The 17,292-nt window shown below is 47.6% G+C and overlaps 1 protein-coding gene across 1 annotated transcript in view; it reads left to right on the forward strand.

Moving 5' to 3' along the window:
- The window catches only part of LOC130124059 (receptor-type tyrosine-protein phosphatase delta-like), a 99,245-nt gene that overhangs the window by 32,527 nt on the left and 49,426 nt on the right, over positions 1-17,292 (forward strand). The window contains exons 4-5 of the mRNA XM_056293441.1: positions 542-683; positions 13,029-13,217. Coding sequence (XP_056149416.1) covers positions 542-683; positions 13,029-13,217 — 331 coding nt within the window. The remainder of the gene's footprint in view (positions 1-541; positions 684-13,028; positions 13,218-17,292) is intronic.

Here is a 17,292-nt window from a genome sequence, read left to right on the forward strand (position 1 = left end):
TAAACTAATGAAACAAGTCCTCACCTCAGATTTAAAAAACATGATCTATAAGTCACAGATACGCGAGTCTGTGCCATAAGTATGGAGTGTAAAAGCTTGTCGTGTTAGACACTGGATTATATACAGTATGGCCAGAGACAGTATGTAATGTATACTGAAGCAGTAAGGTGGCCCACTGGAGGATAAAGAGACTGCACATCATTGGGAAGAACCCAGATTCAGGTCTTGATGTTGTCAAGCGTCCGTCCCACTGAAGTGTCCTTGAGCAAGACTGAATTCCAATGAGCTCCAAGGGCGCTGCTATTTAGCAGACCTTGCACTGTTATCTCCCTGTGGAGGAGAGCAAGTCAAATATGAATTTCCCTCCTGGGAATCAGTACAGCATTTCATCACTAATGTCAAAAGATATCATGCACAAGGTCTCGGTAAGCAGCACAATAACCTACCGTTTTGTTTTGTGCGCTGATGTGTTCGTGACCATGGGATGTGTCTGTCTGTCCTCCTTTCCCTGGTTTCCTCCTACTGTTCCTTGACTCGCCAGACTGTAGAGTTTGATGAGGGTGCAGGGGCCGTGCTGAGGATCCAGCCGCTCAGAGCGCCTAGAGATGAGAACATCTATGAGTGTGTGGCACGCAACAGCGAGGGAGAGGTCGCTGTCACTGCAAAGCTGGCTATCATCAGAGGTAAGACCTTTTCAGCTTCAAAGGTGCATTCTTCTCACTTGTGCACAAAAGCAAACACACACACGCTCATACAGATGCATGCATGCACACATACACACAAACAGGCACGCATGGCCTCACAACTGCTGTCACCGGCTCCTCAGGCTGTCAGATGTGAAGATGCAGTCGCGCCACATGCTGCCTCCACACGGGCTGTGGTGAGCTGCTCTTTTTATAGCCTGCTCCGAGGGTGGCCGCCAGAGATTTGGCCACAGTTGGGGCAAGCTAGTGTGCTAGCGAACGTGCCTTCAGCGTCCCAGCTCCTCTTTCATAATCAGTGCACTTGCTGGCCAGAGTGAGGGTGTTAATCTAACGTACCCCGTCCGTCTCCTTGGTGGTAAGCTTATCTAATGTGTTGCTCCTAAGGGCTAAGAGCTAACGTTGCTGCATGTGGCTGGGCGCCTGGGATCTGGACACTGGCTCTCCGCCCAGCACAACAGGAAAGGATGGAGGGATGAAGTGATGGCTACATGGGTTGCTTCTACATGGAAAAACCCCACAGGATTAGTCCTTGGTTTGGCAGTAGATCTGGGGGGAAGTTGAGGAAGTGAGCAAAAAAAGAGAGGAGCGGGGTGTTGAAGAGGGGTGAGACAGAATTGCATGGGAGATAGATGAGGGAGAAGAGTAGGGCAAAACAAGGCAATGACACGGGATGAGGTGAAACAACGGAGATGAAATTAGAGGAAAGGAAGCGATACAGAAGTGAAGGAGATTGGAGGAGGAATTTAGAGTTGGCAACGGCTGTGTGGTGAGCAGAAGGCTGTTCGCCTGGGGAATAGACCCCCGTGCATCTGTTACCGGGCCCATCATCGCTACGCACACAGCCCCAATCTTGCACATTACTGCATAAACTCCACACCCCTGGGGCAGGCCTCAGTTTATGCTTGTGCACAATTGCATGCATGTGTCTGTATGAGATACTATAAGAAAAAAGAAAGGACAGGGGGACTTTGTATTTGAGTCTATTGAATCTGTGTGTGTATATCCTACGAATTAAGCTACACTTAGATCTGTGCACCATAGAGTTTACTGCTCTCCCTTCCACAACTGAATGCACCATCTCTCATTCTCCCTTATGTACACTTTGTGCAATCTCCACAAGAAATAAAAAAAGACCTACATTGTGAACTACACACAAAACTGTTTGCTAGATCACTGAACCTGGAGGTTGTAACAGAGTTTTGTGCTTCAGGCACTGGGTCAGAATCCATAGGTTTCTCTTTCAGAAATAATGCTACCCAATGCTATTGTTATTTAAGTTGCCAAGGCTATTTCTCTCTGCTGTCTACAGTGAAGTGAAAGCTTAAGAGGAGACTCGCAGTTGGTAGTTTCAAAATAAAAAGAATAACATGGGTGTCCGCGTAGCGTAGCGGTCTATTCTGTTGCCTACCAACACGGGGATCGCTGGTTCGAATCCCCATGTTACCTCCGGCTTGGTCGGGCGTCCCTGCAGACACAATTGGCCGTGTCTGCAGGTGGGAAGCGGATGTGGGTATGTGTCCTGGTCGCTGCACTAGCGCCACCTCTGGTCGGTCGGGGGTGCGTGTTTGGGGGGGAGGGGGGAATAGCGTGATCCTCCCACGTGCTACGTCCCCCTGGTGAAACTCCTCACTGTCAGGTGAAAAGAATCGACTGGCAACTCCACACGTATCAGAGGAGGCATGTGGTAGTCCACAGCCCTCCCCGGCTCTGCAGAGGGGGTGGAGCAGCGACCGGAATGGCTCGGTAAAATAGGGTAAAGTAGCACTGGGAGAAAAGGGGGGGGGATAACTTTTGCAAAACCCTGCAAAAGGGATCATCTTTTGAAATCCACTGCACTAGAAAGACAGCTTTGCATCAATGGTCCAATCCCATGCCTAGCCACTGAAGAGTCTCCTATTCATCCCTTGCTGTCTTGTATCTTATTTTCTATATCAAATGGTCGACTCTGGTAGCCAAAGTGTACAGTGCAAGAAGGGCTCTGTGGTTGGCCACAGGATATGGGCCACTGTTCCACGGAAGATTTAATGGATGCAGGAGTGCCAGGTCGTGGTCAGCTAAGATGTTGGGAGATGGCACTTGACTTTGCTTCACCGTCATTATGATGCATCACATTACCTGTAACCTCTTATTTCGCTCCCGGCCCCCCCCCCCCCCCCCCCGTCTGCTCCCTCTTTGTCCCTGTAGCTATGGCATTTTCATTTTTTTCTCTCTTGTTTTATTCATTCTTTCATTTTCTCTGCCATCTATTCTGTCTGTCTCTCCACGCTCTCTCTCGCTCCTTTTTTTTTTACCTTTTGCATTTTCATAGCATCTCAACCCCCCACCCACCTCCCACCCTAAGCTGGCATTTTCTATGGACAGTGCAGTTGTGTGGTTCTGCCTTTAGGAGATCTGAATATTTGCAGTTGTGCGCGTTTAAAACCTCTGGTGGGCGAGAGATTCTCATCACTGCATCATTTTGTGTGTGTGTGTGTGTGCGCGTGCGCACGCGCATGTGCCTACCTGCATTACCACGCTAGTGTGTGTGTGTGTGTGTGTGTGTGTGTGTGTGTGTTTAGGTTGGTGCAGAGTAATCCTGATTATACTCACCTCCCAGTGTCCCATTTTAGGAGAAAGGGAAATGAGGGAAGGAAAGGAATAAAAGGAGGGTGGGGGGATGCTCTCCTACCACAGCACACACCCGTCATGTCAATGACAGAGTCAGATCAGTGGTTCCCTTAGTGCATCTGCTGCATTGGCAGGCCAGCAGCTCAGGCGGCATTTTGGTCCACCAGCAACTGAGAGTATCAGCTCTGCCTGCAAGAGGATTACACTCCTTTAGTGGGCAACCACTAAAGCGGATGGCATGTGGGTGCGTGCGTGCGTGTGTGCGTGTGTGTATGTGTGCATATGAGGGAAAAGGGAATATGCTGTGTTGGGTAGATCTGGAGAGGAGGAGATTCAAAGCAAACTAAACGGGGGTCGGGAAGGTGGGCACAGGAGGGGCTTTGGTGGGAATGATGTACAGTGAGTGATTTAGTGCAAGTCACCATCACACTTGGATCCATTATCATAAAGGCCCATTACCATTTAAAGTGTTCCCCTCCAGCCCTCCTGCAGTCTATAAGAGTCACAGCATTACTTCCTTTGATGACTGCAGGGTAGACGCTGACTAATCCCGAGACAGGGCTCCCGGAGATCCGCCGTTCTCCTGCCCCTCCACCACAATAGGCCATTTTCTGCTGAAACGAGCAGAAAGAAAAATGGCCAACCTGTTTCTTACCAGCACAATGGTGTTTATGGTGGTTGTGTGCATGTTGGAGAGAGAGGAAGAAGGACTGAGCTGAAAAGAGGGAAGGAAAGACTGGATTTGTGTTTATTTGTTTGTACTGTGAGTATCATGTGTTTGTAAATTAGTTTGTGTGTGTGTGTGTGTGTGTGTGTGTGTGTGTGTGTGTGTGTGTGTGTGTGTGTGTGTGTTCACGTGTGCGTGCGTGCGTGCGCTCGAGGATGCATGTAGCAATTGCATATTTGCCCAGATCTGGTTGGCTCCGACGCCTGGTTTCAGCACCAAGCCTGATTGCCCTTCTGCAAATATAACGAGGCCAGAATTTGCGCTTCCAGGCTTTTGACACACACACACACACAAACAGATGACACCGGGGAACAATGTTGGGTGGCTCTTGCCAATCTTCCCTCATATGCTGTTGACACAAACAGTGTTTAAACACACACACAATTTTTCCAATTTTACCAAATGAAAAATAAACTGAAGTTTTGCGCTGCGGTGTTTGTATTTGATAAATGATTAATTTGGCAAAGAGCATTTTCAAGGCTGTGCCTGCAGTATCTATTTCAAGCGGCCGCTGACTCATCCAGGAGCCTGGCTTAATACCTGTAGCTTGCTGTTGTTCACTTCCCTGAACTGTTCATCAGTGTCCACTTACACTGTCTGTCTCTATCTATCTATCTCTGTCTATCTATCTCTGTCTATCTATCTATCTATCTATCTATCTATCTATCTGTCTATCTGTCTATCTATCTATCTATCTATCTGTCCGTCCGTCCGTCCGTCCGTCCGTCCGTCCGTCCGTCCGTCTATCTAGCCATCTAGTCTCTCTGTCTCAGTGATGCTGAAGAAGTAAAGGTGAAAGCCAAATATCACAAACATCCCTCCACAGTGCTGGCTCACGAACACATGGTGCCCTTTTCTCTTCAGGTGCACCAGCTGTCTCTATCAACAGAGGCATCAAGTTCTGAAACAATGAAAATTACATTATCTGTACATATGCACACTGATATCCATATAGATACTGATACTGTGTACTGTATATAGTACGCATGCATATTCTGTCATGTCTACCTACCTCATGTATGTAAAGTAACATATTTACTCCAGCATCCTTGCGGTCTGCACCATTGCACTGTCTTCCTGTTATAACACCTTTTTTATAATATACTTTTTCTATACATCTATATCTGTACATGGTAGTTGAATGTTTATGTTTACCTTATCATCTTTGTCTTAGCTGTATGTCTATCCTGTGTAAGTACATGGAGAGCAACGGAGAAGCCGGAGTCAATTCCTTGTATGTGTAGGTCAAATACACTGATTCTGATTCTGATCTGCACTGGCATGTACACACTTAATCCTCGCCTAGCTCTGGCATATAATCAAAAAAGCATTGTTTACATCATCAGATTAAAAAAATACAAATGTAAATCTATAGATTGCATTTAAGCATAAATTCACAACAAATTGACTGCAGACTGTATGTATTTTGAATGTGTTATCCTTACTTAAGGTTTGCCTTCATTTGCGTTGCTTTTAAATAGGAAAGAAGTGCTGCGCGCTGAGTTTCACGAGGAAAATTTTCCCCCTAGATTGGTATTCTTCTGCTATTCAATAAATAGTGTCTGTCTGTCTGTCTGTGTGCCTGCCTGTCTGTCTGCCAGTCAGCCCACAGTTCATCTCTTCCCTCGCTGATAAAGACCTCATATACCTACCCCCCCTCCCACACACACACACACACACACACACTCCTCAACTAATTAATGGTTAGGGAGTCAATGTAGCAGTAGCCGGCGGGGTGCTAAAAAGACCATCTGAACCCACAGATGAGGGCAGGAGGCAGGGTGAGGGCGGAGGGGAGCAGATGTATGTCTCGCATAGTTTCCCGTCTCGGGGGAGCCAACCCTCCTGAACCGGCCATCAATATCCCCCCCCCCCCCATGTCCCGTCGATGGCTGTACCACCGGCCTCCATTCAGCCCGATCATTAGCATTGATCTGCTGGTTGGTGCAGGGAGTAGTTTTGTGTTCCCTGTCACAGGACAGAAAGTCTCCTGACCAGCTGAGGGCAGCAGGGGAGGGGGGGGATCTGGCGCGATCGCTTTTGCGTTAGGTCTACACCGGTTGTGTTGCGGTAGCCACACCATGCCTCTAATGACAGCATTTGTTGTTATGAGAGTCTTAAGGTTAAGGAAGTGTTTCTGATGTGTCAGCTTGCTTGTCTGGGTTGGTGGTTCGCTAAAAACACGATTCAGATGAGCTAACTTATGCTCTGTTGAACCAGTGCAAAAGCATCTATTTTACTATTTCAACGTTAAGCATCCAGTCATGATATAAACACTTAATGTTAGCTGCGCAATTGAAAATATGCACACTTGCACTTCGGGACAACAAAAAAAAACAACAACAAATAAACACACTTGGTGTTCACCAGGCGTTACAGTAGCGCTGGCTCACTCGTATTTCATGCGCTTTTGACTCGCCTCTCAGCTTTGTCTCAGCAAGATGGCATCCCTTTTCTCCCGCCCAGCTCTCAGCCCCAGTTTCTGCCCGTCATCGGCAGCAGCTTGACAGTCCTATCTGACAGGCCCTCTCCAAAGCCCTCCTCTGCGGAGAGAGCGCCGGTGCCTACCGCTGCTCCGTCTTCCCTTCTCGTTGCAGAGAGTGTGCAAACAGATGGTATGCGTCTGTCGTGTGGACAGGCAGTGGGGGACCTGGAAAAGAAAAGCAGAGGGGGAAAAAAACACACACACACACACAAAGTGCGAACGGCTCAGCGTGCTTCAGATTTGCTGGGGATGGTGGACCGAGCCAGTAATCTTGTGTGTGTGTGTGTGTGTGTGTGTGTGTGTGTGTGTGTGTGATGGTAGTGGTGGCGGGGTGTCTGATAGTCAAGAGGATCTCTCAGGTATGCATTTATCAGTCAAGCATATTGCTGTCCCTGGTAATTATTTCTCTTCTGTAGGACAGAAAGTAGAATATATAATTATAGAACCAGGTATAAGGGAAGTAAGTTGTGTGTGTGTGTGTGTGTGTGTGTGTGTGTGTGTGCGCGCACGTGCGTGTGTGTTTGTGTGGTAACAGGAGAAGGGAACACTGATGGATACTTGGTTACATGGCTTGGCCATCTGGACTGTTATCACAGAGCTGCTTAATTTCATTCATTGGAGTGTGTGTGTCTTTATTTCGGTATGTGTGTGTGTGTGTGTGTGTGTGTGTGTGTGTGTGCCTTTACAACTGCCGGCAAGCACTGGTTTGGTGTGCCCACCTTAATTTGCCTGTGTAAATGTGTACTTGTTAATGCACATTATTCCCCACGTCTCACAAATTAGAGACATGAAAATACTAGACTCGCAAGCGTGGGTGGCTTACCGAACAGGCCTACCGGGCCCAGGCCCAGGGGCCCAAGGGCTCAGGGGGCCCCTAAGCCAGACAGCCTCTGCATGAAGTCGCTGTTATTTGCATTTCTTGTCTCAGTCATTAGGCGATTTTCCATAGGAAGAACTAAACTCCCAGGCTGGCGCGAACTACAAGTGGAACTACCCTGTAGTCGGCCCTCTCAAGTGTCGTACTTCCATAGCGATGTAGGAACCATCGGGCTCATGAGTTGATGTCAACATTTTGCGACAGCTTTCACCACAACGTAATTACCCCATGCCCTAGTGCCTACGACAACAACAGCTCAACACCGAGATGGATGCGGCACTGTTGTCTGTTGTGTTAGCCTATATGGCTAACTTTATGTTGATGATGGCAAACGAGTAATACTAGAAGAGGAAACCGAGAGGGAAGAAAGGAGAAGGGATGAAGTCAAATGGAGGATTGTTTTGCTGGACCGAGCTATGGCCGAGGATAGAGTTCGGCGACGCAGACATTTTTCGGCTGATTTCTCCATTTCGTCTAGCGTGCTACCACACAGGTTGGTTGCTGGCTTATAAAAATGGCACTTGTTGCACACCGTAGTAGTAGACTGGTTGCCTCCAATGTTCATCCAATCAGCGTTGAGCCCCGCCCAGCAGGTTTTCAGGGCCGCTCAGAAGTACCTACCCCAGAGCAGGGACTACAGACGTTCCCGTAAAAGTCCCAGTAAGAGTTCCGGTCAGGGGAAGTTCCTCTAGTGAAAACATGAGCAAAGCTGCCGGCCCCCTACAAGGTTCGGGTAGTTCCACTGGTGGAAAAAAACCTATTCATGTCAGTAACCAAGCCCCAAAAGTCCTACTGAAATACTGAAGGAAACTGCAGGTGAATAAATGTCTTAGTAATTATGCTGTTGGCAATAATTGTGTGTTTGTGTGCTGTAAATCCTTTTGAGGTACAGGTAAATTTAGCTATTGTGCTGGTGGCTGCAAATCACTGTACCTGCCCTGCTGGGGGGGGGGGGCTTTTACACATCTGTGCCCAGGGGCCTATTGTCTCATAATCCACCAATGCTCACAAGTCAGTCTCTAAACACTTTGCTCAACTAGTCTGTGAATGTTCTCATTCATCCAGGTCATGGTTATCCAAAGGAGTTGAATCAAGTGCAACTGGACTTGGTATATATCCGCGAAGACGTTTCGCCTCTCATCCAAGAGGCTTCCTCAGATGACATTCCATGCATATATGGACTCCCTAAGATCCATAAAGATGGAACCCCCCTCAGGCCCATCGTCAGCAGCATAAACTCGGTCACGTACAGCATTGCCAAACATATAGCCAACATCTTGACCCCTTTAGTGGGCGAAACACCTCACCATATCCAAAACTCCATTGACTTCGTGGACAAGGTCCAAGGCGTAAAACTGGAACCAGATGAAACCATGGTATCCTACGACGTGACCTCGTTATTCACCTGCATCCCAACCATGGAGGCTTTGGAAACTGTGAGGCAGTGTTTGCTACGGGACGACACCCTCCACAATAGGACCAACCTTAGCCCAGACCAGATTTGCCAACTACTGGACCTTTGCCTGAACACTACATATTTCCAATTCAGGGGCCAGTTTTACAGACAGAAACACGGCTGTGCAATGGGCTCACCAGTATCGCCCATTGTCGCCAACTTATATATGGAAGAGGTAGAACACAGGGCCCTGAACTCCTTCAGAGGAACACCTCCGAGCCACTGGTTCAGATATGTGGACGACACATGGGTCAAAATCCAAACACAAGAGGTGCAAGCGTTTACCAAACACATCAACTCAGTGGACAAGAACATTAGGTTCACAAGGGAAGACATAAAGAACAATTTTGCCCTTCTTTGACTGTGACGTCCACATTGGGGAAGACAGGAGCCTACACATTGGGATTTACAAGAAACCTACACACAGACCAATGTCTACTTTTCGACTCACACCACCCTCTGGAACGCAAACTTAGCGTCATCAGAACTCTGCGACACAGAGCTGACAATGTGCCCAGCAGCACTCAGGCCCAACGAAAAGAACACAAACACCTGAGGGGACCTTTAAAAACCTGCGGCTACCCCAGTTGGACCTTTGTGAAAACTGCAACACGTTCCAAAAAGACCAACCAGGTGAGCGACGAGGAGAAAAGGAACAGAAGGAATAGCACAGTCATCCCGTATGTTTCTGGGGTCTCCGAGAAACTCAGGAGAATTTTCAATAAACACCGCATCCCGGTATACTTCAAACCCAGCAACACACTCCAACAAAGACTGGTTCATTCCAAAGACTGTACCACACACCCAAAAAAGTAATCTGGTGTATGCTGGACAATGCAATGAGGATTGCACTGACCTATACATAGGAGAAACCAAACAACCACTACACAAATGGATGGCCCAACACAGAAGGCCAAACTCCTCAAGACAAGACTCAGCAGTCTATCTACACCTAAAGGAGAAGGCACACTCCTTCGAGGACAGCAACGTACACATTTTGGACAGAGAAGATAGATGGTTTGAAAGAGGGGTGAAGGAAGCCATCTATGTGAAATTGGAAAAACCATCCCCCAACAGAGGAGGAGGTCTGCGACACCACCTATCTCCCACTTACAATGCCGTCCTTTCATCTCTACCCAGGAGACTCAAGAAGCCTAGCCTCCAAGAACAACAGTCGGTCACTAACGGCTCCAACGACTCTCATGACCACTGAATAATGAAGTCGAAACTAACACCCCCAACGACTGTCGCTGCTAAACAAATGCAAATCAATAGCTCAGATGGCGACGGGCGCGGCTGGACATCGGGGCACAGGAGAGCCACGCATATCAATAGCTCCGATAACGACGTACGCGGCCAAACATCGGTACACAAAAGAGCCACTCATATCTATGGCTCTGTTAACAACGGGCGTTGGTAAACATCGGGACACAAAGAGCCATGGACATCTATAGCTCTGACAATGACTCCAAAGAGGATAAATTCTGAGTCTCATCACCAGCCTGTCAGACTAGCTTGGTCTAGTCAGAAAGGCACGAACTGAGGAAGCCTCTTGGATGAGAGGCGAAACGTCTTCACGGATATATACCAAGTCCAGTTGCACTTGATTCAACTCCTTTGGATTTGCTCAACTAGAGACTGAAAGTTTTCGTTGCTAAAACTGGGTGGAAACAATTAGAGAGTTTAAAAACAACCCTGCATTGCAGAACCAATCCAGAGTCTTTAGGGCATCCCTTCATATTGGGGCGGTGACATGCAGAAGTCACGTGTTGTAAACACTTATGGACCAGTATTATGAGAAGGCTCAGCCGCAGTCACCAAAGAAAACATCCATCCATCCATTGTCTTAACCGCTTATCCTGTTCTCAGGGTTGCAGGAATGCTGGAGCCTATTCCAGCAGTCATTGGGCAGCAGGCAGGGAGACACCCTGGACAGGCCGCCAGGCCATCACAGGGCTGACACACACACGCACACACACACACACACACACACACACACACACACACACACACACACACACACACACACACACACACACACGCACGCACACACACGCACACACACACACACACACATTCATTCCTAGGCACAATTTAGTACCGCCAATTCACCTGACCTACATGTCTTTGGACTGTTGGAGGAAACCGAAATCCCCGGAGGAAACCCATGCAGACACAGGGAGAACATGCAATCTCCACACAGAGGACAACCCGGGATTACCTACCGAGATTGGACTACCTCGGGGCTCAAACCCAGGACCTCCTTGCTGTGAGGCGACCGCGCTAACCACTGCACCACCATGCCGCCCCGAAGAAAACATGATTCTCCATTATCGACAGCAATGAGCATATGACCAGTACCATAAAATTCTGTCCCTGTGCTGACAACAGGTCGCAGTTAGCCAAGCTTGACAGACCAAACTTTTCCCGTAACCAGTCGGTAAACAAGCCAACTCATCTTTCACATGCTGTATATCCTTAATTTCACCAATCCTGTGGACTGAGCACACATTCGATAAAAAAGCTCTCTCTGTCTTACAGTTATTCGCTATATCTCCAGTTTGTTTCACTATGGAGGGGGGAGAGCATCATTTCTGGTAAGGTGTGACCTAGATTTCTAAAGGAGTAGGCGTAGGATTGTTAGCGGCCGTTCTCACCGCCATTGTAGCAACTGTTTTGCTTTTAGAAGTCCCCAGACGATTGGTAGGTGGAGATCTCCGTTTGTCTGGTATCGCAAGACTGAAAATACAAACAAAAACACATAGCCTTGCAGCGTCCATGTAGTGTAGCAGTCTATTCTGTTGCCTATCAACACAGGGATCGCCGGTTCGAATCCCCATGTTACCCCTGGCTTGGTCGGGCGTCCCTACAGACACAATTGGCCGTGTCTGCGGGTGGGAAGCCGGATGTGGGTATGTGTCCTGGTCGCTGCACTAGCGCCTCCTCTGGTCAGTCGGGGCGTCTGTTCGGGGGGTGGGGACTGGGGGGAATAGCGTGATCCTCCCACACGCTATGTCCCCCTGGCGAAACTCCTCACTGTCAGGTGAAAAGAAGCGGCTGGTGACTCCACATGTATCGGTGGAGGCATGTGGTAGTCTGCAGCCCTCCCCGCATCGGGGGATGGGACAGCGCCCAGGACGGCTCGGAAGAGTGGGGTAATTGGACGGGTACAATTGGGGAGAAAAGGGGGGGGGGGTCACAAAAAAAAACTGTGTGCACACACGCGTGTGCATGTCTGCTCGCAGTCATCTACCAGTCTCCAATAGAATCAGACATATCCAGACTCAGGCAGTTATATCCCAGATCATCCCCCCCCTCCTAATTGGTGATGCACTTTAACAATTACTGCTAACAAGTCCTTATTACCCCAGTGCCCTGCCCCTCCTCTGGATCTCAGTCTTTAATTGCTATGGCTGTTTCTCTGCAGCTCTCTGCATAGTTATTAGAAAGAGATCATTACAACCCCGTAGCACAGAGCCACACCATAGGAAACCCAAGGTTCACTGCCACCGCCATCAGACTCCTACATTGTATTCGTTGTGTGTGCATGTAGAGCATTTCGGGTAGTCATAAAGTCATGCTGCCTGGGCAGTGTGTTTGCACTCTTGCAGAAATCGCCTGGACCCAGCTGTCAGACACTTACTAAACCTTAGCTGTGTCTCTGCCAGCCTGCCAGGCCATCTAATGACTGTTTAGTTGAAGGAGTGAACACGCGGCTTTGATGAGGAGGAAGAGTGGCACCACTGTCCTTGCTGGTGTCTCTGCTCTCGCAGGTTCGCAGATGTTTTGGGTCGGGGGGAACAGTCGCTTTCACATCACTGCTCATGTGAGTGAAGCTTGTTTTTCACTGTGGAGGAGGGATTTGAAGGAACAGATGGATTCTGTGCATTGGGGGGGGGGGGCGCCATTCCATGCTGTCGGCTGAACATTGTGACATGAAGCAGATAACTCGATGTGTCTTGTTTGGCCAGAGCTCTGCAAAACACCTCCACACACCAAAATCAGTCATAACAGGTTAGTTGAAATGTAGGTATGCCAAAACCACATAATTATCTAATTACCCACAAACTCTCTCTCTCTCTCTCTCTCTCTCTCTCTCTCTCTCTCTCTCTCTCTCTCTCTCTCTCTCTCTCTTGCTGTCTTGCTCTCTGTCTCCCTCTCCATCATTCCAGAGGACCTGTTGCCGTTTGGCTTCCCCAGTATAGATATGGGTCCCCAGCTGAAGGTGGTAGAAAGGACGAGGACAGCCACCATGCTGTGTGCTGCCAGCGGGATCCCTGACCCCGAGATCTCCTGGTTTAAAGACTTCCTGCCTGTTGACCCCAGTTACAGCCAGGGCCGCATCAAACAGCTCCGCTCAGGTAAGACAGAGGAAATGAATTGGGGGGGGGGTGGCTGAGAATGACGTAAGGCATGAAATGGTTATCTGTAATTTTTTTCATGGTAATAATTGCCATATTGCTGCTCTTGCAACTGCTCCTCTATAGTATACTGTTTTATATTTGAATTCAAATATAATGGCGCCCACAGGAAAGTTGTCAAGTCAACCACAAAAGAAAGAGAGGAAGATAGAGAAGAAAGAAGTTGTGTGTCAAATGCAGAAAACCAAGTTATAGCCGCTAAAATACACAGCCAAACAATATCCACTGCTTAATCAGGTTTAATTTAATGTTGGATATCGATTAATATGTCCTCAATATTACTGCATCAGGTGACATTGTTACACCAAAATCTGCAGCCTGCATGAAAGTCTGACCTGCATGTGAACGAAAGCCTTCTGCACATTCAGGATCACGTCCAATGGAACGTGGGAATTTGCAGTCTGACAAACGAATCATTGAAGAAATGAAGGACAACCTCTTTAACCCAATCAGAGAGTAGCCGCAAGGGATGGAGGTGGACTGGGATAATGATGCTTTAGAAACAGGAAAGTTTTGAATTACATAGAGACAGTGCAGAGAGATGGACTATTGAGAAAAGAGAGAAATCATGACTCGCACCGAAGGCAGTTTGTTCAGCTCTGTTGCGCTCTTCTCTGAGATGATGCAGTGTCTCGTGGAGTTGGCAGAGGTGTTTCCTCGGACATTTTTGCACAGCAGTCCTCGGGGGGGAAAGAAAGTGATGGTGGTGGGAAATGATTCTCTTGTTGCTTCATCCATATTATCTAAGCTGCCGTGTTCTGGCAGCCCCGATAGCTTCTTGCTGTCAGCCAATATCCTTCGCTGATCACAGTTACCCTTTGTAAACAGTGTGTCTCTGTCGCCCCGTGCAGCGTGTTGCATTCAGTTGTCTGAGATGATGATTTGTGATGACTTGCCTGTAAGTTGATTGATTCTGAAGCTCTAAAGCTTTAAAAGATCCATGAGCTTGGCCCGTAGAATTTACGAGTGGCATCGGGATGATCTACCGCTTAACCTGAAAATGCCCACTACCTCTGTGGATACCAGCATTGTGATTTGAAATGAGTACTCTCTTAACTGCCTCAGCCAATGATATTCTACCATTGGTCATTGGGATATGAGATATAGGGGGTGGGGGGGGTGTTGCTGCTGAGAGGATGCAAATGGAAACACTGATCCTGTAGATGCACTCGCAAAAAAACTATCTAGAACATAATTGCCTACGCTCACAACTCTATAACAACCCCGTAGTGTAAAATATATGAGATTTAAATCAGCGGCAGAAAGTACATTTATGCAAATAAAGGTAAACCACCATAAGAGAGTTAATTATAAGTCTTTATTAGCAGCATGCCTGTTGGAGAAAAGCCAACATGGAGCAGTGTGATACTTGTCTTTATAGAATGGTAATCAGGTTAAACACACTTCAAAGGGTTTTTTTCTTTCCTGCGGTAGTAGTTTAAGATAAAACGCTGGTTTCCTTGGAGCAACAGAGTATCACTGCATCTGTTTCAACCCGCCCATTACATCTGTAAACAAAACTATTGTGTTGTTCTCTTTTTAGATTTTGGTTTTAATTATAATTTTCAGCAGCTAGACCTTCTCTCCAGGCCATGAGCAGAGCCTTAAACGGCTACTTTACTGACGTTCACTGCCTGTTAAGCAGAGAACCACTTAGCTTGGCATATTAGTAAACTCCTGTATTTGCAATAATAGTAAGCCTCGGTAGGTGTCCGGGTGGCGTAGCGGTCTATTCTGTTGCCTACCAACACAGGGATCACTGGTTCGAATCCCTGCGTTACCTCCGGCTTGGTCGGGCGTCCGTACAGACACAATTGGCCGTGTCTGCGGGTGGGAAGCCAGATGTGGGCAAGTGTCCTGGTCGCTGCACTAGAGCCCCCTCTGGTAAGTCGGGGTGCCTCTTCAGGGGGGAGGGGGAACTGGGGGGATTAGCGGGCTCCTCCTACGCGCTACGTCCCCCAGGTGAAACTCCTCACTGTCAGGTGAAAAGAAGCAGCTGGTGACTCCACATGTATCGGAGGAGACATGTGGTAGTCTGCAGCCCTCCCTGGATCGGCGGGGGGGCAGTGACTGGGATGGCTTGGAAGAGTGGGGTAATTGGCCAAGTACAATTGGGGAGAAAAATGAGACAAAAAAAACAAACAGTAAGCCTCAGTAAGATATAGGGTTCCTGAGGATTTCAGTCACAATCAAGCATGTTGAATTATTACCATCAAATGTTTAGGGACAGTATTGGGCAGTGATTTTCAAACTATACATCATGACCCACACGTAGGTTGCAGCGCGGGGGCAGATGGGGCATGGGATGTCCACAAACACATTTTGTTTGGAGATTGATTTTAAAAGTAGAATCTGTATTGTGTGGAATTAGTGACCTCTGTTTTTTTCTTTTTTATGCTTTTCATTTTTCTGTATGTTATTCTTGTGTGTGTGTGTGTGTGTGTGTGTGTGTGTTTTGTTTTTTTTTGATGTGAGGTGTAGCCACAGGATGGAGCTACACCACTTCTATCCCCGATTCACGACCTTCGTATCCCAGTAATACCACACTTGCTGGAAATTACAAAAGGTCATTTACCTTGCACAGTAAAAATGCTGCAAGGTCGGCATCACTGTTGAATCCTTTTTCCAATTTTACAGCCCTCCATCTTTCAAAAGCTTGGCCTGTAGACATTTCAGGCTGAGAGCGATCGTGAATCATTGAAGAGTGAATGGAACGAGGCGACGTGGCACAACAAGCCGCTCTTTTGCCTCAAGACATGTGAAATGTGGGATATAGTTGCTGGCTTGAGTTGAACATTTTTCAGCTAATTGTGAAATAATGATTTCATTTTAGCAAACCAATTAGCACGGCTCCCTCTCAAAGCCAGTTGGGGGACCGAAGAACTCGTTTGGAGTTCCTGTTAAGGTCGATAAGTTTGGGTGTCCAGGTGGCATGGTGAGCTATTCCGTTGCCTACCAACACAGGGGTTGCCAGTTCAAATCCCCATGTTCCCTCTGGCTTAGTCAGACGTCCCCTACAGACACAATTGGCCGTGTCTGCAGGTCGGAAGCTGGGTGTGTGTATGTGTCCTAGTCGCTGCACTAGCGCCTCCTCTGGTCGGTCAGGGTGCCTGTTCGGGGGGGGGGAATAGCGTGATCCTCCCACGCACTACGTCCCCCTGGCAAAACTCTCTTGAGAATGTTGGCTTGCTGTTGTTTTGCCAGCTTCATGAATAGGTCAGTACATAACGTTATGTTTTCAGAACATCAGGAGAAACAGCGGCTTGTTGCACGCCACCGCCTCGTTCCATTCACTTTTAATTGATTCCATTGTTTGATTGATTGACACCAAAGTTTGGCGTTGCTTTCCGTGACAACATACTGTAAATGTGGGCGCTTTCGTTACTCCGCCATAACAGAAACATTGGTCCTCACCACCCATCTCACATCCAACCCCCCCCCCCCCACACACACACACACACACACACACACAACAAAACAAATCAAAATGGTGGGCACGAATCACAGTTGGCTAATTCCCCACATTATAGATTCAGGAAAACGTAATTTTCACACTTTTTGAGATGATTCAAATAATTCAGTGTTGTATTCCAGAATATCAGAAAAATATTGTTTAATGTTGACATGTTTTATTTGATCATTAGTAGGCCATGACTGAATATACTCCCATTTATGAACAATGTAGAGGATTGTTAATTATGCAGGTTTTTGACAGGTTATGAGAATTTGTTGCTGATTTTGCTATGCAAAATATTTGGTGGTTTCCCGGGCCAAAAAATATTGCCACAGGTTGGTCATGGCATGAAAAGAGTTTGGGAAACCTTGGTGTGGGGAAATGGTAGCAAAGTAAAAAGGGAGAAACTGGTGAGAAGAAAGAATGGATTCTGAGAATGTTTTAATGGCCCCTCTACAGGATGAAAAATTATACTGAGAGCGAGTGTGCTCAAGTTCCACCCCAAACCTCCGAAGCTCTTCGGTATCCATCATCTGTGGTATCTTTACACTGCTGTTACTG

Source organism: Lampris incognitus, chromosome 14 (assembly GCF_029633865.1).
Source record: "Lampris incognitus isolate fLamInc1 chromosome 14, fLamInc1.hap2, whole genome shotgun sequence".
NCBI lineage: Eukaryota > Metazoa > Chordata > Actinopteri > Lampriformes > Lampridae > Lampris > Lampris incognitus.